At 45.7% G+C, this 21,786-nt stretch overlaps 1 protein-coding gene across 4 annotated transcripts in view; it reads right to left on the bottom strand.

The window, feature by feature from the left end:
* Positions 1 to 21,786, bottom strand: part of PLCB4 (phospholipase C beta 4) — a 422,814-nt gene that overhangs the window by 70,966 nt on the left and 330,062 nt on the right. For all 4 annotated transcript variants that reach the window (XM_045295217.1, XM_004698161.2, XM_045295218.1 and 1 more), the window contains exons 15-24: positions 19,872 to 19,951; positions 19,263 to 19,347; positions 16,090 to 16,180; positions 14,196 to 14,291; positions 8,664 to 8,764; positions 6,757 to 6,792; positions 4,765 to 4,906; positions 4,075 to 4,159; positions 3,400 to 3,524; positions 958 to 1,009 (exon numbers count right to left, since the gene is read on the bottom strand). In XM_045295217.1, the coding sequence (XP_045151152.1) occupies positions 958 to 1,009; positions 3,400 to 3,524; positions 4,075 to 4,159; positions 4,765 to 4,906; positions 6,757 to 6,792; positions 8,664 to 8,764; positions 14,196 to 14,291; positions 16,090 to 16,180; positions 19,263 to 19,347; positions 19,872 to 19,951 (893 nt within the window). The remainder of the gene's footprint in view (positions 1 to 957; positions 1,010 to 3,399; positions 3,525 to 4,074; positions 4,160 to 4,764; positions 4,907 to 6,756; positions 6,793 to 8,663; positions 8,765 to 14,195; positions 14,292 to 16,089; positions 16,181 to 19,262; positions 19,348 to 19,871; positions 19,952 to 21,786) is intronic.

Genomic DNA, 21,786 nt, shown 5'->3' with positions numbered 1-21,786 from the left:
CACTATGCTGCAGAGGCTTGCAAGTTGCTGTGAGGTGCGAAGCTATGCCACCAGAAGGGTCCTCCAAGGTGGGCAAATCTCAGTGAGCTCCAGTCTCAAGAAGACAGCCCAGGCAGAAAGACCTGCTGATTTTCATGCAAGTACTAGCCAGTGCAACCCTTATGGACTAGAACACTGTCCACCTCACTTGCTTCGGTCAAATGCTGAGGGATCCATCACTAGAGGAAGACATTATTCCTGGTGAGTTGGAGGGCCCGAGAGGAAGACATAGATTAGTAGAAACAGTGGGCTCAAATTGACCAAGCTGAAACAATGGCCAAACATGCTGGTCACAGGGAGGAGGAGGATGCAGGACCAGGCAACGCTCCATTCTGTTGCACGTGAGGGTTCCTATAAGCTGGGAGTCACGTCCTCCCGGCGACATCAGTAATTCACTACCTGGTTCATCGAGTCTAGGGAGTGTTTTAGAAGTCAGCGAGAAGATGAGAACCAAGTTTAATTCCTGCCGAATTAAATCCACCTTGACACTCTCAATTTTATTATATGCTCAGTTAATGTCATTCTTTTATTTGTGTTGGATAAAATAGACATATTTTGGTGTCTTTGTCTCTCACTATTGTCCAATAGATCAAGTACTATAATCTCTTCCAGATATAAAAGCTTCCACTGTTGAATTTAAAGTGACAGAATTAAACTCAAATGTACAATAGATTGCTTAACTTATGATTACAAAAAAAAAAAAAACAAAACACCCCAAAATGTTGTTCATTAAAACTGGGGTAGGGGAAGAATATATATTTGCAAATATAATCTACCTGGGGATTCCATTTGTTTCTATTCCCTCTCTCAAAAACCAGCTTAAATTCAGCAGTCCCTAATTAAAACTGACATGCTCTCATCATAGCGGTAGTACGGAGTTCTCAACAAGGTGACAACAGTTTAAATTACATTACTCACCCGCATGATCCATTATACTCGAATTTTCCCTGATTTAATTGCATTGCCAAATCTGTCAAGAGACAAAAACAATTTAGCACTTCATCTCCCTGGACAAAGAAGACCCTGGTGGAGCCATTTTAAACAACAGAAATCAGAGACTGGCTCCCATTCTCTGTAACGAGAGGTACCTCTGGGTCTGTTTAAGACAAACAACTGGCTCTAATGTTGAAATGACCTCATGCTCAATTTAATATACACAAATGGGTTCTCATGAACATCATGGTATAACTCCTAATTTCGCATAATTGCTTAAAACAATGGATCCAACATTCAAGTCACACGCTTGCTCAGTTAGGTCTGAGTACAGAGGTCCAATCTGGTGAGCAGTTGGCGAGTCTGTGCTGTAGGGTCCCTCAGGGGGAGCACAGGGGTCACGCAGCACTAGGGTAAAAGTCAATTAAAAATACAACAAAAAAGGGAGAGAGCGGCGAGCTTCAGGTAAAAATCAGTGGCTTAGTCCCAGTGTGGGCCAGCAGGAGCATTCTTCTGGTGGCGACCATGTTGGCAGGGCTTGGCTTATGATTCTGCCCTTGCAGTTGGACCAAATCTTTCTGCTTATCAACAGATGAAATACAAAAAGAGAGTGGCTTTTCTTGCTCTTCAAAACGTTGTGCTTAAATCTAATCTGATAAACCACAAGCTGCCTGGCGAGTACACCTCCGTAGGGTCATTTAATACACACGATCGGCTCGCTGACCAGTGGAGAAGACAACGTAAGCTCTTTAAGAGTAAGGAAATCATCGTGATTATTTCATGTTACGGTGCCCCTGCGAGAAACACTGTATGGTCAATGCAATGGGGTCACTGCGCAACGTGGTCCCTCCAGTGAGGGCTTGCTGGCCCTGGATGATGTCTTCTCAATGCAGATTTATAGAAAAGGGGTGAGAATCACAGTCTTTTTCAGTAAGTCTGTAAAGAGAGATTATAGAGGGCAGAGGTTCTCAAAGTATGGCGGTGCGATCATAAGGGAAAATGCCCCAAATCGGGGCTGGGTGATGCTTTCATGGAGCAAAGGACTGAAAAGCAAAAGGGGTTTCTGCCGGGTTTAGGGACCCTGCTTACCCACATAATCCTTCTGTGCAATTAACCACAGGCAGTGAGAATAGCTCCCTCACCTATTTCAGTGGAGTGAGTCTTCAAAGGGCTGAGAAGACTGACTGCTAAAAGTTTCTGAGCCTGTAAATTCTTATGGGAAAAGAACACCTCATTTTTCTTCCAAGGGGTACCTAGTGGGTTTGAACTGGTGATCTTGTAATTAGCAGCCCAACACACGGCCCACCAAATCACCAGCGCTCCTGAGATGAGTGACTGCGGTTGTTAGGCGACATTGAGTGGGTTCGGACCCGTAGCAACTCCGTGTACCAAAGCAGGCAATACTGCTCAGCCTTGTGCCAGGCTCACAATTGTTCTGATGGTTAAGGCCGTTGTTGCAGCCACTGCGTCAAGCCATCTTGTCGAAGAGTCCATCTTGTTCAATGCTCCGCTACTTGACCAGGCTGGTCTGTCCTGCAATATGACTAGAGCCTGTTATTTTGCTGCCTCTCATCTGATCACTAAGGCGCACTTGGGCTTCTAGCTATAATGTCAGCAGTTCGAACCCAGCAGTTGCCCCTCAGGAGGAAGATGAGGCTGTCTGCTCTTTTAAAGATTTAGAAAGCCTAGTAAACCCAATATAGGGTCGCTCTGAGTTGGGACGGCAGAGGGTAGTGGTGGACAATGATTGTTGTGATCCCAGGCTGTTAAGAAAACTTCAAATTCTTTGAAAATTCTTTTTAAGTGCCCTTATGAAAACCTAATCCTCTAATAGTAGGGGGTGGGGAGTCGTTAGATATTGGAAGCCTGCCTTTGAGTGTACTTGAGACGGCCAAGTCATACATTCATACCGCTATACTAAGATATAAGTCCTCAGACTCTACTTGGTAAGGTTGTGTCATTGTACGGCACGGCGCGCTTACGACCTTGGTGCCGATTCAATGTAAACCATGCTCCACGCCCTTTCCCAAAGACCTACGGTGACTGCACCACGACACTCAAATTCTTTGCAGATTCTTCTCATGTAATCCTATCTTGGGAAACAAGGATAAAACATGCTGATCTGAAAGGAAGACACACTAGCAATGGGCCACCAGAAAGGATGGTTAGCTCCATTGTCCCGTGGTATTCTACCAAGAATTTTACTTTCCATCCAGACAGGCGTATATTCTCTTCTGCCCTTATTATATTGCTCAACGTGGGTTTTCGTTTTCTTGCTCTGATACCACCCCTAAACACAGTGGCTTGCCAGCTATCGGCTTCCTTGAACAATGGCCCCAGTCAACGGATGTCAACTATGGGCAGCACGCTGTCCCATGGTGACATGGCTTCCTGTGGGACTCGGGGTCACTGGCCGGCAGCACCTACCTGGGGTTTGATAGTTCAGTGACACCATCTGGCAGCCAGCGTTCCAGAAAATCTGCGGCATGTAATTACTGGAATCCACGCGTCCTCCCTTGGGGTAAATGCGACTCATTTGCCGTTTGTTATAACTGTGCAGCTTATTAAGGGAAACGGAAAAAGCAAGAGAGTGGGATGTGGTAGAGAGAGAGCAATAGCTCCAACCCCAAAGAGCCGAGCAAACGGTCAACCCGAAGACAGCAGAGCGGGCTCACACTTAACCACGGTGTTTAAGAGAAAATCCTGTTTGTGGTTTATGGGATAGGCTCCCAGACCCATTTGTCCGAACACCCCCTTTTCAGAAAAGAAAAAAAAATGACTCAACCCTCCTGGGCCATGAACATTTCTACTGTATAGCCTGTAATCCAGGATAAAGTGTAAGCAGCCGCCTCTGTGGGCCGGGGATCTTTCTAGCACCGCCCACTTTGGGAAACCCGGGTTTGGAGGAAGAAATCACAGGCTGACTTTGGCATCTGCTTGGATGCCGGACTTGGACTTGACGGCGGTGACTAGTCAGTCGTCGGTCACATTTCGTTAGGCCTACCATCAAGGTGCTATAACACTCGTTTCTCTCTTCGAGGCTTCCGCGAAACAGAAACAAAAAGTGCAGCAGCAGTTCAGTCCACTGAACATAGAGGATACTTCACAAATTCAATTGCGTGTGTCTTCAAGTAGCCCAGACCGACCGATTCGTTGAAAGAAGACATGTTATAATGGATATTGCGTTCTGTAAGGAGAAGCAAAGAGGCATTAAGAATCCCTGCCACGAAACCGTCACAGAGAGACAAGCAGTACATATAAATCCTGAACCACGAGGCTCTGGAAGCAGCTGTTAGGTTATCAAATCAGCAGCTCCCACATTCGCTAACATTCTGCAGATGGACATACTGCCTCAAAAAAAAAAAAGTGTCATGAATTACATTTTGAGTCATTAAGCAAATTAGACATGCCCTAAATGCCACGGCCACCCCTGGCACATGAATTTTGGATGAGGAGGTCTCCAGCCAAGAGATGATGATAGAAAAATGTGGTAACCCTTTGTACGTTTTTGGAAGCTAGTTTCTGATGGACGGAGGTTTAATCAGGAAAGCATAAGGGCCCAGAGGGTGAGTGCTTACAAATCCACAGTCTCTCAGAGCCACCCTGTGGACAGAGCGGGAACAGCAGCACGATGCGACTACATGCGCTGGGTAAGGGGCTCCCTCCGCACAGGGTTTGGAATAAAAACAAGGTGAGAGGTACAACAGGTCCCCAGAAAACAAAAAGATTTATCAGAAAAATAAAAGCCTAACAGACACTAAAAAGGCTACTGCAGTTAACCTTTGGCGTTACCTTCAGCCACATGGAAACCTTGAAACTTTACAGGCTGTGCATAGTTGATCATGGTGGACAAGTATGGATGGATATTAGTGGTCGCACCGACATATTTATACGACGCCATCCACGCCTGCTCATCTTCTACCGTAACCAGGCCCTGCAGACACAAGGGAGGGAATCTGTATTGCCCATACTTCAGAGGGTGCGCACTTTCCACAACAAAGCATGCGCGTGCGCACGTTCTCCCCAAACTCAAAATGTCATTATTTTTTCCCTCAATTCTGCAAAAGGGTAACGTACAAAGCTCGATCTCCTTAGCTTGAAGGAACATAGTAGGAAGAACTTATTAAATCTAGCTCATAGTTTTAGGGCATTTAAAAATTTCTAAGGACTTTCTTTATGCGACGAACTATACTAAGCTTATATATCAGCAGGGATGCTTCATAAGTTCACACCCTTGTCAGAATGCAGGCCCAGACATAAGGCACCATTAGATGTCGTTCTTCAGATCACCTGACCTACACAGAATACATGAAAGTTGCATTGTTTTGCATAGACGAAAATAAAATAAAAGCTTTTAGCTCATTTCTTGATGGATTTTTTTTTAATAGACAAAAGTCAATAAAGGCTTCAAAAGTCATCAGCACGTTGTAGCAAACTATCAACAGCTAAATTTTCTGCATAGATTCAATATAGATGGATAAACTGCTCAGTCACACAATCAATTCCTGAGTAAAAAACAACAAATACTCGTCAATTTGTTCATCTTAATTGTTACCTAATGGATTTCACCAATAGAAACTTGAGCTAAATAATTAAAACAGTGTAATTCTGAAAAAGAACTTTTTTTTTTCAGGGGCGGGGGAGGGTTATGTCCTGACCCCTCAAATAAAAGTAGGGGGCTCGGTCTGATTGCTTTCTCATATGTACAATCATAATAAATAACACCATTATTATATGTCGGGCCCTGGGCTGAATTTTTTACTTGTACACCTTCATTACCAGGAAGAATTTGGTAGAGCTGGTATCAGAGTCCGCATTCTCGGTCAAAGGAGAAGACTGAGGGTTTACGGATTGAAACACTTTGGTCAGAGCCACTTACTAAATAGTAGTCGCCCAGGGTGACTGGGAAATCACTGACTCCAATCCCTAAGCCATTCTAGCATGGGCGCAGGGCGTGACTCGCACCCGCTCCAATAAGACTCCAATAAGATCGGCTCATACCCCTTACACATTAAATAGTTAGCAATACGGGGGTGAAGTAGCCCTCCAAATAAGATAGGGCCCCAGGGAGAGCAAGACAGGATTTCCTGACACTCTGAACAGTAGGAATCAAGGCCATGGCAAACGTCTGTCTGCCACTGGCATCTGCTTCCCACTTGTCTGAGAGACCGTGGATGCTTACTCAGCAAGAACACCTGGAGGGTCACAAAGAATTCTGAAGGGAAAAAGAAATGGAAAATGTGACCTCCTTCTCCTCACAAAAAAGACAAGACTTAATCATCGCAAATAAAGGTCTAGACTGTGACATGGATGCATGGTCTTGCGGAACGTCCACGGGGCTGGGACGAAGCCCCTTTCTGCTAGGAGGTGCTCTGAAGGACTTGCTGACTTGTGAGGTCACTTCAATCTTCCGTTCAACAGGCTGATGGTTATGCAGCCGGTTCTGGACTGACAGCTCCGACTCAACCTGAGAACACGTCTTATTGTGCCAACTACTGATTTGTTTGAGAATCGTTAAGTACATTAGGTCAAGGCCTCTAATTTGCTGGCCATGGTTTGGTGATTTTATTAACACGTAGTCATTCTATCACTATGATTAATTCCCATTCTTGAAAACGCTTGTAATTAGGTGTTTTAGATATGTACTATAAACACTAAGCTCGGCATTGCATGGATGGAGGAAATGAGAGTAACAAAAACAGTTAGTACACACAGTTTGACATCTGAGGGTCGCATATGGGTATCATGTAATGAAATAAAACGCACAGGCCATTAATTTGCTACCTTTTTGTTGTTTTCATGTTCAAGATCATCTGAAACCTAAATTAAAGAAAGGAAAGAATGTTTACATGTACAACAGATAACATCCCGAATCTACTAGTCATACATACGCATACTTATGTAAACAGATGTGGACATAGAAATACATGTCATGCTCCAGTATGGACTGAGTTGTGTCCTCCATGGACACAATCCTAACCCTCAGTTCTCGTGAATGTGATCATGAAGGCGATGTTTTAGAGATAAAGCCCACGAGGTAGTACATTAGTCAACGTGAGGACAGACTGAAGTACGGTGGGTCCACATCCATGGTACATGCTGGCCTTATGAGAGGAGGAACAACAGAGAGGCCCGAGGGAATGTCGCTAGCTGGAGATGGAGGCAGAGACTCCTGTGATGCAGCTACAGGTCAAAGAATGCTCATGCTTGCTGGGAACCAACAGAAGGCAATCCACCATTCTCTTCAGTTTGTTATACTGTGGTGGCTTGTGGATTGCTGTGATACAGTGTGATGCTGTGTCACTTTGAGGACTAAGGTGTGCCTGACCCAAGTCATGGTATTTTTGTCATCGCAAACCAAATGCATGTGAAAGTTGGACATTGAATAAAGCAGAGCAAAGAAGCATCCCAATGTATTTGAACGGTAATGCTGACAAAGAATATTGGAAGTACCAGGGACTGCCCAAAGAACAGACGATTGTGTCTTGGAAGAGGTAAAGCCAGAAGGCTCCTGACAAGTGAGGATGGCGAGACTGTCGCACGCACTTTGGACATGTTATCAGGAGGCAGCAGGCCCTGGAAATGGACACTATGTTTGCTAAGTAGGAGGGCGGTGGAAACGACAAAGACTCCTAACGTGATGGACGGACAGAGTGGCTACAACACGGAGCGCACACAGACCACTGGGGAGGATGGCGCACGGCGGGCCGATGAGTGGGAGCCCCCAACAGCACCTGACAACAGCAACAGAAGCCAGAAAAAAGGAAGCATCTTCTCTTAGAGACGTAAGAGAGGTCATGTCTTTTCTGAGACTGTGAATTTGGGCTTCTGGCTTCTAGCACCGTGAGAGAGTACATTTCTGTGGTTCAGGTTCACCTATCTCGTTACAAAGCCCTAGGGAATGAAGACATGGTCCTCCAGGTGGAAAGTTTATCTCTGTGCAAAGAGGCAGATTCCTCTTTGACCTTGGGGTCCTCCACCTCACTCTTCCCCACCTTAGCACTGGTCTTTATTTCCATAATAGTACTTAGCATACACTGTCGTTATATAAACATTTGACTATTTCCTTGCTTCTTGCCTGTTCCCTACTTTCTTTCCCTAAAATCCCCTTAGACAATAAACTCCTTGTGGGCAGAATGTAAGTGCATCTTGACCCTTCTAGATCATTACATTGACTATTCTAGACTGTGCCTCTCACATAGGACATACACAGTATTTTTTATAGCTATCAGTGGAAGTATTTTCATGTTTACTCCCCATGAGGAAGGAGAGATCTCACTAGTTGGGCTGGTTCTCTAACGAGGATTTGGGTTGAACTAGTTGGGGGCATATTCCCAGTGGTCTTCAATCGGCCCACCCTTGTGAGTGTGACAGTCGCCATTGTAGTCTCCAAAGCTACCTCTAGTAATGCAGTCAACGCTAGTGACATTGAAAGGACATTGGCCAGATGCGTAGGGGTCAACACCAGCGCAGGATGAATGAGCAATCTACATGTCCTTTCGCATTCTGAGTGGATCTCAAGTTCCCATGTCCATTGTAGGCCCCAGGGAGATACTTTCGTCCTTCTCAGCAATTTAAAAGGGGGAACGACCGGCTACTTATTCCTGTGGCTGTCACATTTCTGGAATGTCCTAACTCGCAGGTGCTACCTCTTGAGAGCCAGGACAGAAAAAGGACACAAAGACGCTGACCTTCTTGACGCTGTTTACAACAGCTTCCTTGTGACCCAAGTCATCCACGGAAAGTTCATTTCCAAATTTAAATTCAGGGTGGGCTTCTTCCTCTTGGTCAGCTGCAGAGAAGACAAAAGGAAAAGCTGTGAAGCCCAATGACCGCCAAGCAGGCAGACCCCGCCTGTGATTAGGATAGAACCTAAGTACTTTGAGAAGAAAAGGGTGCTAACGAAAAGACAATGAAAACCTTTCAAATGTGTAACATTGGGGGGGGGTGTCAAAACTTCTTACTACAGTCTTCACTACTTAAAGTCAAGGACCACGCCATGTTTATTTGGCTGTTTCTCCTACCTCTAGCATAAGCTGTCTGGCATACTTATGCTGAATGCAGGGTTGTGAAGTGAAAAGCTATTTCTTTCCTCCCTGACCCTACGAACGAAAGTCTCAAATACCTCGGGAGTATCTGTGATTCATAAAAGGATCTTCGGGTCTTCTGACACCTAGGGAAAACACGAAGTACGTGTTTTTTCCAAGGAGGAAACATAGCTCGAGAATTTTGAAAATGATATTAAAAGACCCCTTTGAATACCGTTGTTGCCATTGTGACTCAGGGGCTGGAAGGGCGGGAGGTACAAAGGGAAGGCCTTAGACGGTCTGTACTGCTCCTGTCAACCATTGGTCAAACCTGCCCTAGGCTCAGTCCTCAGGCTCATGCTGGAAGGGGAGCTGGAAGCAGGGTACCAAGTCAAGCAGGTGTCCAAGGAGGAGGGCCCAGGTGGTGACCCGAAGCATGATGCACCCGGGCCAGTGACTCAAGAGAGTAACAGGAATTCTGGGAGCCATCCACAGCTGTTGGTGAAAAAAGGATCACCCTCCGGAAAATAAGCAACCCACTCACTGGTATGGGATCTGCGGCCACACCAAGCCCATTCTTCAGGAGCTTCAGGTGAGGAACTGGCCTAAACCCAGCCTAGATCAGGAGAGACCCACGCGAGGCAAACACGAAGTTACACTGAGACAACACAGGGCATGAAGGAACTTTGCTGTTTAAAAAAGAAGCAAAAGTAATTTTGGAGTATTGCTCTCACAAGGGAGATGAGCAGAGTTACAAGAACTGGGGATTTTTCCCCTGGCATCTTTAAAGTCTCTGGAATGAAAATCTAATAACAGAGGTGAAGGAAAATCATTTTGCTGACTCTAAGATGCACCTTCCCCATCCTCCTTGGAACACTTTTGACATTGGAATGCGCCCTTCATTCTATGGCATCTAACAAATCAACCGGAGGGAGTTTTCTTAGTTTACAAGTAGTGGAGCCTTTCAGATGGTACTATCATATCTTGGGTCAGGAATTTCTCGAGGGACTTCCATGTGTACGGTGCTATGACAGTCATGGGAAGTGGGAGTGGGTGAGGAGACAGATACCCTCCTCTCTTGCAGCTGTGGAGGAGAGGTTGACCATGGGGGGAGAGGAGGGGGAAGAAAAATCCGAAACAATCAAAGAACCCAAAGTAGGTCATAAAGGTGTTGGGCAGAAATGGGACTTGTGGAGTGAGACTAGGTCTTACAATAAACCAGTCCAGTGTCCTCACCTGACTGATGAGGTACGAATTCAGCAAAGGATTTCCCTCGTCTGAGGTCACAGAGTAAGATGTGGGCCTCGGATGCTCCTGATTTTTCAAGCTCAACCATGTATTTCTATTTCACATGTGTCTAGTCTCACCTCATAGCCAGAGGCAAACTACTTGAAGACACAGGGTATGTGCAATTCAACTGTTAGAGACTTAACAGCTATCTTTAAAAACTTGTATACGTGAATTTTATCAGCTCTCAGGATGGCACGCAGATTCAGGCACACCCACAAACGAGCACACCTTTGGATATGCCTACAGGTCATCTCCCAGTGCAGGAGCTACATCTTTCTTGACCTCACCTGATGACCCACACGGGCAGAGAGCTTTTTTGCTTTCTACAAGCCCTGGGCCTGACCTCTTGAATCATGCTTGCTTTCTCTTGTCTGCTGTGCTGATGTCTCTAAGTTAGAGACTAGAGTCTGTTTATGTATACTAAAATCAAGGGGTTGTCACCAGTGTAACCACGTTCAACTAGTCGGCCAGAACTAAAGCTAACTAATGCTTTCAAACTTAAAATCATACACATTAACTGGGACAGCAGAAGCCTCTGAGTGCTTTAAGAGAAATCCAGGTGGATGATTCTCTGGTCTCAGGTTTTTTCCACCTGAATCCTATCCCATGGGATTATTTCTGTTAAGATTTGGTAAACAGCAAGTATAATTTGGGGTAACATGGAAGTCTCTAGTAGCAAATATTCTTCTGCCTATCAGCACAGTTAACATATATGCATAGAGGTGTCAGAGTAGCTTTAAGGATTAGGGGAATCCCAGTGACTCTCAGTTTAGATTACTCGGTGTATTTGGGCCACTTCACAGCTCTGGCTTTACTCGGTTACAGTCTTTCTCTTTTAAAAATATTTTAACAACTTTTTAGCATACTTGTGTTTTTAGCACATTCCTTGGCAGCTGTGGGATCATGTAATGCTTATAGTACCTGCCTGAGCCCCAAATTCCCCATTGAAAAATGACAGTGATGCTGCCTACTTCACTTATGGATGAAGGTGAGACAGGGATGTAAACTGCACGGTCCACAGTTGCTACAATAATGGTAGTCGGAGTTGAATTTCTTAATAATATATATATATTTTTTTGTCTTGCTGCCTATTTATTTCCACAGTTTGTTTTACTGGACTCTAAACCCACCCAAATTAACTCTTGGCTTGATTCTAGCACACAGCATACTATAGGACAGAGCAGTTCTGCTCTAGAGGGTCTCCGGGCTGTAATCTTTACAGAAGCTGACCGCCCGGCTTTCTCTGGCAGAAGGCTGGTGTCTTTGAATGACAGGTTACAGGTGGGTGGTTCACCAATGTGTCACCATGTCTCCTTTCAGTGGACTAACCTAGTAATGCCATACATAAAAAAAAATATCTCTAACACCTACGTTAAGGAACTGATTTTATTTAATGTCAATCTTTTGACATTTTTGAGGTATCTTATTGATCCTTTGAATTAGGTTTCTTCCAGTTCGCCAAACGAAACTCTTTGTTTAGGTTTGTCATTTGACAACGTGTGAAATCATATAGGCAGCAACGAGGCAGGCGCTGTTTATAGACGGCTGCAGGAACGTATGCCCTCCCTGTACTCCTCTGCAGGGTGACTGGCCCCGGGCTACTTCCTTGCACTCAGGTGGACCCGAGGCTGCTTTGAGGAATAACCTTTAGAGACAATGGCTGAGCTCCAGGTGGTTTGCTTCTTGCCCCTTGGAATGTTGGTTCTTGGGATGTGCTTGGGATGCTCTGCCCAGCTGGAAGGAGCCCAAACGCCATTGGGAGGCCACACAGGATGCTTCCATAGGCAGGCCCAGTGAAGCTTCTTGCCGACAGTCGGCATCAACTGCTAGCTTAGTGAGTGAGCCATCTCGAACAACAGGCACAACTGAACTTGCAGATGAACTTGGTCTGACACGCCATCTGGTGGCAACTGCACCAGGAGTGCTCACAAAACTCAAGGGAGGAGGAGACCTAAGGCTGCAGCTCTGTGCTGCGGAGTTAACGCCGGTTTGTGGTGACCCTGTGTCCACCAGAGCAACGAAACGCTTGGTCCTGTATCATCCTCCCGACCGTTGCTGCTTGAGCCCCGTTTGCATCCACTAGGTGAATCCCTCTCGTAGAGGGTCTTCCTCTCTCACTGACTTTCAACTGTACCTTCTCTCGGGACTGGCTCCTCCTGAGAACAGGTCCAAAGACCGTTCGACAAAATCATGTCCTCCGTGCTTTGAAGGAGCAGCCCGCCTGTACTTCTCCCCAGGCAGATCTGTTTCTTCTCTGGCCAGTCCCTGGGCTATCCAGCATCTTCACCACGCCACAATTCGGAAGCCCGGCTGTTCTCTGGTCTTCCTTATTCACCGCCCAGCTTTGACGTGGACACGACGTGACTGCACAGTCCGGGTTTGGTCAGGTGTGCCTGAACCTGCAAAGCAACAGCTTTGCGTTTGCACCATTTAAAGAGGTCTTCTGGGAATCGACCCGAGGTCGGCGCGTGTGGTCTTGGCCTTCGTTTTATAGCCAACACAGTATGAGAAAGGAGTGCGTGGGAGAAATAAGGGTGGAGTGTTATTTCAAGCTCTACATTTGGGGTAGTTTGTTAACAGTAGCAGGAACCCTAACCGGCACAGAGTAGAAAACGTCTGGTGTGCCCTCTGACAGATAAATACGAGAACGTGACTGCTGCAGGAGTGGCATCAACGCCACGTCTGTCTGAAACCCGTCACTCACGGAGCCCTGAGGGAAGTGCTGCCGGACTTGCTCTCTCGCTTGCTGCCTGGGACTCAGTGCAGACTCGCAGAGCCTGCGCGGGTTTCCTGAGGCTGTAATTCCTTACGGAGTAGAAAGCTGGTGGTTTTGAACTGCCAACCCTATGGATTGCAGTTTCACAAGGTCCTGACTAAAATTAGTAAATTCCTCGCTTTCAGGTTTTTACTTCTGATTCCAAGTTTTCCTAAAATGCACTCCCGTGTCGCACGTGTGGGCTAAGCCATGAGAGAGTATCTAAAGTATTTCTAACAGACGGCGGACCTGACGTAGCATGGAATCACTGGAATGAAACGCTTTTTAAGTTGGAAATTACCTGTGTAAGGTACCACTGAGAAAAAAGAGTTTCTTCAACATTACTAATTGCTTCAAAGGTCCAATGGACCATGGGAACACCAGCCTCCGTGATCCTACGACCAGAACTAGACGGTGTCTAACGACCACTGCTGGCCACTCTCAAGGGATCAAAATAAGAGGCCCTGAGTAGAGGGGGGGGGGGGACGACTAAAAACAAAACCCTAAAACAAGACCAGGCTTATTGGTCTAGGGCAGCGGTTCTCAACCTGTGGGTCGCAACCCCTTTGGGGGTCGAACGACCCTTTGACAAGGGTTGCCCGATTCATAACAGTAGCAAAATGAGAGTTATGCAGTAGCAACGAAAATAATTTTATGGTGGTGGGGCGGGGGGATCACCACCACACGAGGAACTGTATGAAAGGGTCGCGGCACAAGGAAGGAGGGGAACCGCTGGTCTAGAGACAGCTGCAACTCAGGTCCATGGCCCCTAGCGACCTCACAGGGCTAACAGGGAACTTATTCCCAAGTCCAGCCAACCAACAGACAGGCCTCTTAGGTGAGCAGTGACACCAGAAAGGGACTCATTCTTTACAACAGACGGCCATAGGGATGGAAGGGCGGCAGGTGCCCATGGAGAAACTTAGAAGGCAGGAAGCTATGGGAAAGAAAGACAAGGAAAAAGAAAAAGAAAAGGCAAACACAGGACGCAGGAAGAATGCTGTCCCATTACGGGGACTAAGATCCACGTCAAAAGTCAACATGTGTAAGCGTGGTTAAATGGAAATTCGCTCTGTCAACTTCCACCCACGTCACAATACGAAAGTTTTTGTTTTTTTAAAAAACATGCAACTGAAAATAAAGCAGCTCACCACTTTCAATTTCCTCTTCGTTATCATCCTCTAAGATGCTCACGGGGGCTGCCGATTCCCCAGCTTCCATCATGCTTTTCAAAGCTTCCAGCTGTTCTGTGATTAAAATCCAACAAGAAGGAGGAGATAGTGAGATGCATCAGATCACTTAAAAAACCTGAGCTTTTAGGTGGACATTAAGGAGGAGATGAAGGCAAAGAACCAGTCTGGGTATCTCTTGGCCACATTCTTAAGTGTCAGCAGTGGCCCCCATGTCACCACCTGTGACCCTGAAGCCCCTACACAACTACATACACTGTATGCACACCATAAAAAGCGACTGAAATGTGACTGGGTTGTCCAAATCTCTGGTCACTACATTTAAGAGAGTCACTCAGTTATTGTGATGCACTCAAGGCTGGATAACAAAAGCCCAATGGTTTGAAAAAACAGACAGTGACCCAGGTTTATAAGCCATTATTGTGATGATGTAACAGAACAGAGACACACATACTGGGAACTGCAACTGATGGGTAGGCACGTAGAGGGACAAATCACAAATGGCCATCCAGAAGGAAAACTGTTAGTAGCAACATACAAATAAGCAGATGGGATGCTACTTTTCTTCTGTTAGCTGGCCACACACACAGAGGACAGTCAACAGTCAGGGTTAACCGTAGTCCTGAGAAACAGCCCTGAGTATTGTTGGGGAACGTGCCAATCGGTACTTTTCTGAAAGCCTAACAAGATACATCTGGAAATAGACATGGGCTGTGACCATGGCCACCCTGGGCCACTGAGTCATCTCCACCCCCTTCCCACCCACCACGCCAGCGGAGAGCTGCTCTAAGCGTTCTGTGGGCTGTACTCTGTACAAGGGTGGATGGTGAGGTTGGCTGGGAGGTTCAAACCGTCAGCCTTATGGTTAGGAGCAGAGCGCTTAACCACTGCACCACCAGGGCTCCTTATGCTTTAACTAAGCAACCTCAAGGGTCCCAACTGATTCCAAGGAAAAAGCATCAAAAATGTGTACTGTGAAAGTATTCATACAATTGTTGTGTTTGATGCTGAAAATCCATCCACTTGGGACTAGTTAGTAATATGACATTCACTGTAATGAAATACAAATAGTGCTGCATATTAAAGTAATTACGTAGAATTAAAAACCACTGGGTGTAGGTATATGTGACTGGTTGAACCGATAAAGTAACCGTGTGTTAAACACACTTCCATTAGTTAAAAATGTATATATGTCAAAATAGGCTTACCTACATTATCTCTATGACACCTATGTATGCATACATGTGTATCTTTGTCTACATGTAATACAGCTACTTTATTATTTTCAGACAATTTTGTTTGAATTTTTCCTACGACATCTTTTTTGTCATAATAAAAATAAAGTCACTCATATGAGGTAAATTTATTTTATTTTAGAACATGGGGGAAACCGCAGTCACACCAATATTTGGTGCTATTAATCCACTGAGTTTGGAAACATACTAAAAAAAATGAAAACTTCCTCTAAAAAATATTCTCTCTCTCCACCCGTAGAAGCATGCTTAGAAACTCATAGATTTGGCTGGGATCCCCAGACAGGCACATATCACATGGGCAACCCCCAGGCGGGCTTTTCCAGAGGGCTTTGACTATAGAAGCTGAAGATGCCAGCTCCTTCTGTCTTGATAAATTCTCAAAGGCCCCTTGAGCTCCTTGAGAGCCCGGCAGATGAAGATGTGCATATGCTTCTCTAGGGGCAGGGATAAACAGACCTGGAAACCCAGCGGGAAATGCGGCAAACTGACTTCGTGCCCAGAAGCATCTACAACACCCCTGCATCCCTCCCCCAAAGAGCTCAGAGATGTTAATCTAGAAAGCGAACTGTCCAAGCACATCGTGTGTGTGTTGGTCTTACTTTTTTCAACTTCGGCTTTCAGCCGTTTATTTTTGATGAGTATTTTCCTTTTCAAGTCGTTGGGGGATGGCAGGGGCCTGCCCGGTTCGAGCTGGGGAGAAACAGAAAGAGGCTGAATGAATGAATGACCATTTCCATCCCCGGTCATGCAACCCAACATCCACTAGGTGGCAATCAAAGCAATTATTTAAAATTTCACTCCTGACAGAAGCCAGCCCACCCCTCCCACTCTGCCTGAGAACAGGGCTGAGGGTTTGAAACCCAGGCTGCGGTTTCCGAAGGTGCATAGCTGCTCCACTTCCCCAGTGGCGTTAGATCCGAAGGTTTACTGCTCAACGCCAGACCTGAAAGTACCAGGAAAGTCAAGGTAACATGAATCTGTATGGTGTTCATTACCTTCAAAACTCATTTCCCAGAGACAATCCCAACTCAGAGCGGCCCCACGGGACCGAGTAGAACTGCTCCCCATGAGGGTTTCCAGGACCACAGATCTGGACGGATGCGGGCTGCCGCATCTTTTTCGTGCGGAGCGTGGCTGGTGGTTTTGAACTGCCAGCCTTTTTGTTAGCGGTCCAATGCTTAACCCATCACACCACCAGGGTTCCTTTCCCCACATACCACGGCCTGTGTTCCATGTCTGCAATCCCTCAAACGAAACACTGGCCAGAATGCTCTTCTTTCGAGAAGCCTACTGCTCCCAATCCAGACACATTGCTCAGTACCTTCCCCAGGCCTGGGCACCTTCTGTTTCGGAGGCATGCTTCCATTTGTGTCCTGTGGAGCCTGGCCTCACCCTCCTACCCCAAGAGCGGTGAGAAGCTCTTTAATTCAGTTTTTAATTAAAAGCTCCCATTTGCATCACCTGTTTTTCCTACAGTCCTGTCTACGTGGCATGTGTGTACCACTCTACTAAGAATGCAGTAGCCTTATCGCAGAAGCAAGTTTCTTAGCCCAACCCACATCATGAACAGAAGGTCTACATAAAGCCAATCAGTCACTCAATTAGAGATTTTCTTAAAATGGATATTCTTAAGATGAGTGTCTAAGACAAGGATGAAAGTTCATTTACGAGGCAACCCCAGGAGACAAGAGCAGAGGGCAGTTGCTGCTGGTCAGCTCCGCTGAGTCTATTCTGACTCACAGTGACCCTACAGATCACAGAAGGACACACCGCCTGGACCGCCACCCTCCTCACAGGTGATCTGAGGTTTGAGCTCCGGGTGGCAGCCTCTGTGTCAATCCATTTTGTTGAACGCTGTCCCTAGACTAATACAAACGCCTTCCTTTTCTCCCGGTCCTTCCACTGTCCCAAGCATGGTGTCCTGAGCTACCAGCCCAACACCCCCTGTGGGCCACTGGAGCAGCCCCTGCAGCGGAACGTTGGGAAGGAGTGGAGAGGGAATATGTGCACGGGGGAGCTGCTTCTCGGCCACTGCCTTTCATGTGTCTTTTCCTCCTACACATCCCCTCTGTACGCTGAGCAAATAATACAAGAAACCACAATAGGGGAAGTCGAGTACTGCATTGGGATCAGAAAACGACTCACTGACAGTCCTGCAACGTGCAGGTACCACAGCCTTATTGGCTGGCCGTAAAGAGGTCTTGAGGTGCTTAGTGACGAAATCAAAGTTGTCACTTTGAGGACTAAAGTGTCCTTGGCCTAAGTTATGAGCTTTTCAATCGCCTCCTCTGTACGTGATCACGAGTAAGGAAGACAGAGGACTCAGGGGCTTGCATTCTAATGTTGGCGAGGAACGTGGCAAGGCTTAATTAAGGACTGCCCTGGAGGAGGGGCTGTCAGAGTGCTCCTTGGCGGTGAGGACGGTGAGGTGGATGCTGGGCATGTGAACAGGAGAGACCAGTCCCTGAGAAGGACCTCCTGCTTGGTCCAGTTGAGGGTCAGTGGAAAAGAGGAAGACCCTCCACTGGATGAATGGGCACAGTGGCTACCAGAAGGGCCTCAAACACAGGTGCGGACTGGGCCGTGCTTCATTCTGCGGGGCAGCACAGAACTGCTGTGAGTCACAGCTGACCCCATGGCACCGGACTGCGAAGACAAGCCGTTGTCTGGGAGTTGGGCATGTTATTGCGGGTTTTTTCCAAAGCAACACACTCCCATGAGTTCTGAACCTAGAAACTCAGACTTACCTAGACCACCCCCACCCCACAAAATAACAACCCCAACCCACTGCCATCTGGTTGATTCTGGTAGTAGCCCTATGGGATTGATTTGCTCCATTGAGTTGATGAGACTGTCCATCGTGACAGGAGCGGGGCAGTCTCATCTCTCACCTGTAGAACAGCTTTTGAGTTTGAACTGCCAACCTTGCTGTTCACAACCCAACACTGAACCCACTCACAGAGAGCTTTTCAAAAGACCATGCTCAGGCCCTACTTTGCATCAATGAAATTGAGAGCAGGGCCCTGGCATAGCTCTCCAGGTTGATTGAACACGTAGCTAAAATTGACAGGCAGTGCCGAGTCTAGACCAGGGCTTCCAACTCTTTCAGTCATGGCTGATGAGGTAACATGCGGGCAGACCTGAATTTGTAAAATTTTGGAATGACAATCAGAATGGGAAAATTACAGATCGACTAGAAACGTAACCTCCCTTTTAGAAAACAAGGGCCTGGTGAGTGCCCGTTCTTTCGCCCTGTAACAGAGGCAGAAACAGCAATTTCTAGTTCTCAGGTGGTGGTCTACCTCACTCTCCACAGGCCTGCCCACAACCCGGTCTTCTGCATCCAGTTCCTGAGAGGGCACGCTGCACCTCTTCCAAATCCCCTATTCCAAGGCTTCAGCTTGCCCTTTTTCCCGTTCCACGTCCCATTCTGATATATCCATATAATACAGATTCAGATCTGTTCTGATGGGGCATGGCTGCTCCAAACTTTTCTTTAGACCCTTGGCCTTATCAAGGACCTTATGAAATTTCAGGATGGAAAAGCAAAAGTCCTAAGACTTTAGGGTCTTCCAAACCATATGGAACTATGTTTATTTTATGTGTCTTTCTATATATCCCCCTCCAGCACCACAAAAGCTTTCTGTACCAAGACATTTAAATAAAGATGAATATCTTTAGCATTAGTCCTCCAGTACTACTTGACCCTTCAGAAATGAATTTCAAAACAAGTCCATTCATGCTAGAAATATGGTTAGCTAAAAATACATACTGGATGTGATTCAAGTGCTTGTTTCAACAGGAGGTCCCCAAATAGATCTTCGCAATATTTGGACATCTTGTACTGTTGGTATTTGCTGGAGAGAAAGAACTGGCATTTGTGAATTCAAACATCTATTAACAGTCCAAGAATAAGAAGCACCCATTCCTACACAATTAAAACCTCCCACTCTTTGAAACGCATGATTGTCCTCTTGATATTGATGTGAGATGTGCTTTTAAATACCATGCACTAGCTGGTACAATTAAAAAATGGAGATTCCATTCCAACACTAAGAGTTGGTAAAAAGAATAAGAAGTCCTTTTCAAATTAATAAAGTCTGCCATAAAATATACTGTCAAATCTTCCACCACTCAGGTGTCCTAACTTCTGACCTTTTGCTTAGAGGGAACATTAAAAAAAGAAAATTAAAGCAACCTATGTATTTTTTGTTTATTATTAGTAGTAGTATTTTCGTCTAAGACTGTATGCTTAACCGGAGAATTATTCAGTATTTAGCATATCACAAAACAAACTATTTAATTGCTCCAAAAGCTGGAGAGCAGGGGTGGCGTTTGGGAGACAATACTTCCTGGTTTGGAGTAGAATGAATAATTATACCTGCAGTGATTTTCAAAGGAGAGAATTACAGGATATTCTGATGTGACAAATGCGGTTTCCTTGATGGCTTGAATTACATCCTTTAAAGATAAAGAGAGTTGATGAGAGAAAAGGGAAAAACTTTAAAGGCACCTAAAACTATTCAGAGGCTCATTCATACGGTCTTTTAGAAGTCAATGGCTGTGGTTCAGACCAGGGCATCACCTTTACATTGATAACTACAGACTGAGTCTCCTATGGTTAGATCCCGGGCCTAGTTAATGATCAATAATTATTTTCTTCCAGGACTATCTTTTTCTTCTCACAAATGACGGAGCTATTACTTTACAAGCATTTGTTCTAAATGGTAAGCCAGCTCCTGGCTTGATAATCTGCCAAGACAGTAGTTCGAAGCTCACCATTCTCAATGAGGAGCAGGTAAACGGTTACCCGCGTTATTGTCACTACAGACCACTTTTCCTTTCCTTCTACCTACAGGAGAAAGATGTTGGTAATGACCCGATGATGTTGGAAGCTTTCAGTAACAGGCCCTGTTTCAGAGTCAGTCCTGGGCTAGGTTGCATTAACTTGATGTAGCCTCGCCTGTGGATGGATATAGCATTTGCAATAAGCCTTGTCTGGTATTGGAATTAGCCCAGTGAAAAGTCAGGTCATGCGTGAGGGGTCCCCCTGGTTGGTGAAGCAGCATGTAGAAACAGGGAAGGGTTGTGAACTGCTTGATTGACAAGTTAGCTCAATTACTTGTTATCCTGTTGAATGCGCTGAACAGTTCCTCTCCAAACTAAACCCAGTTGATTGTGATTCATAGTAACCCTATAGAGGGTTACCAAGGCTGTAAACCTTTATAGGAATAGTGACTCTTTTTCCCGTTGGAGTGGCTGGTACATTTGAACTATTGACATTGTGGGGAACCACCCAATATCTAACCCACAGTAACCTCTGGGCTTCTTCATGAAATAAAATCCCAGATCAAACTCACTACAATTGAGTTGATATTAGCACATGGTGATCTGATAGGGCAGGGTAGAACTTTCCCTGGGAGGTTCTGGGACTGTTAACTCTTTATTGGAGTAGAAAGCCGTGTCTTTTTCCCCAGGAGCAGCTGGTAGTTTTGAACTGCAGACCTAGCAGTTCGCAGCCAAACATGTAACCACTACACCATTAAGGCTCCTTATGAAATAGGATAAACTTTAATAAATGGCTGGATTGGTTCTCTGCTTAGCTTTAGGAAGAATGACTGCAGATCAATGTTTCTAAACTGTAGTCTCCTGCTTGGTAAAAATTCCTGAATTCTTATCGGCTTATAGCTAACCTCAGGGCAAGTCCCATCTCGCCATCATTTGATTAATCAAGAAAAGATTTTACATTCATCATCTAGGGAAATCCACTTGAAATTATAAAGATAAAGTTGGATAATTCTGGAGTCTTTTATTCAAATAGCCTCATGGCTGAAGTGGTTATTTGGGAATTGTTGCTTCACATTACTTCCAAGGTGAAAACGTCTATGATCTTTTGAGATGACCAAGAATTATTCCTTGAGCTGACCAAGAAATACTCCTTCAACACATCTTACTTCTGCCCTTAGGTTCTTAGTGGCTCCTCTACAAGTACAGGGGGCAAGGCCTTCTTTTTAGCTACGCTTCCATGTTACACTCCTTAATTCTCTAAAAAGAGTATCAACCTTTGTTTCCCCTCTGTTTTAATAACTGTGCAAACTCATTGCTTCTCACTTCTCAGGGAGCCAATTGCTGTATTTGTTGTTGCTCAAGGCTCACCAACATCTTGGATAAGACAGATAATAGGACACCAGCCTATGAAACCACGAGGTGTCGAAGGGATCAGGTATAAGGCATCATCAGAACAAAAAATCTTACCATAGTGAATGATGGGGGGAGTGCGGAGTGGAGACCCAAAG

Source organism: Echinops telfairi, unplaced genomic scaffold (genome assembly GCF_000313985.2).
Source record: "Echinops telfairi isolate 266 unplaced genomic scaffold, ASM31398v2 ScPeMD7_5592;HRSCAF=6446, whole genome shotgun sequence".
Taxonomy (NCBI): domain Eukaryota; kingdom Metazoa; phylum Chordata; class Mammalia; order Afrosoricida; family Tenrecidae; genus Echinops; species Echinops telfairi.
This window is presented reverse-complemented; position numbering and strand designations above follow the sequence as displayed.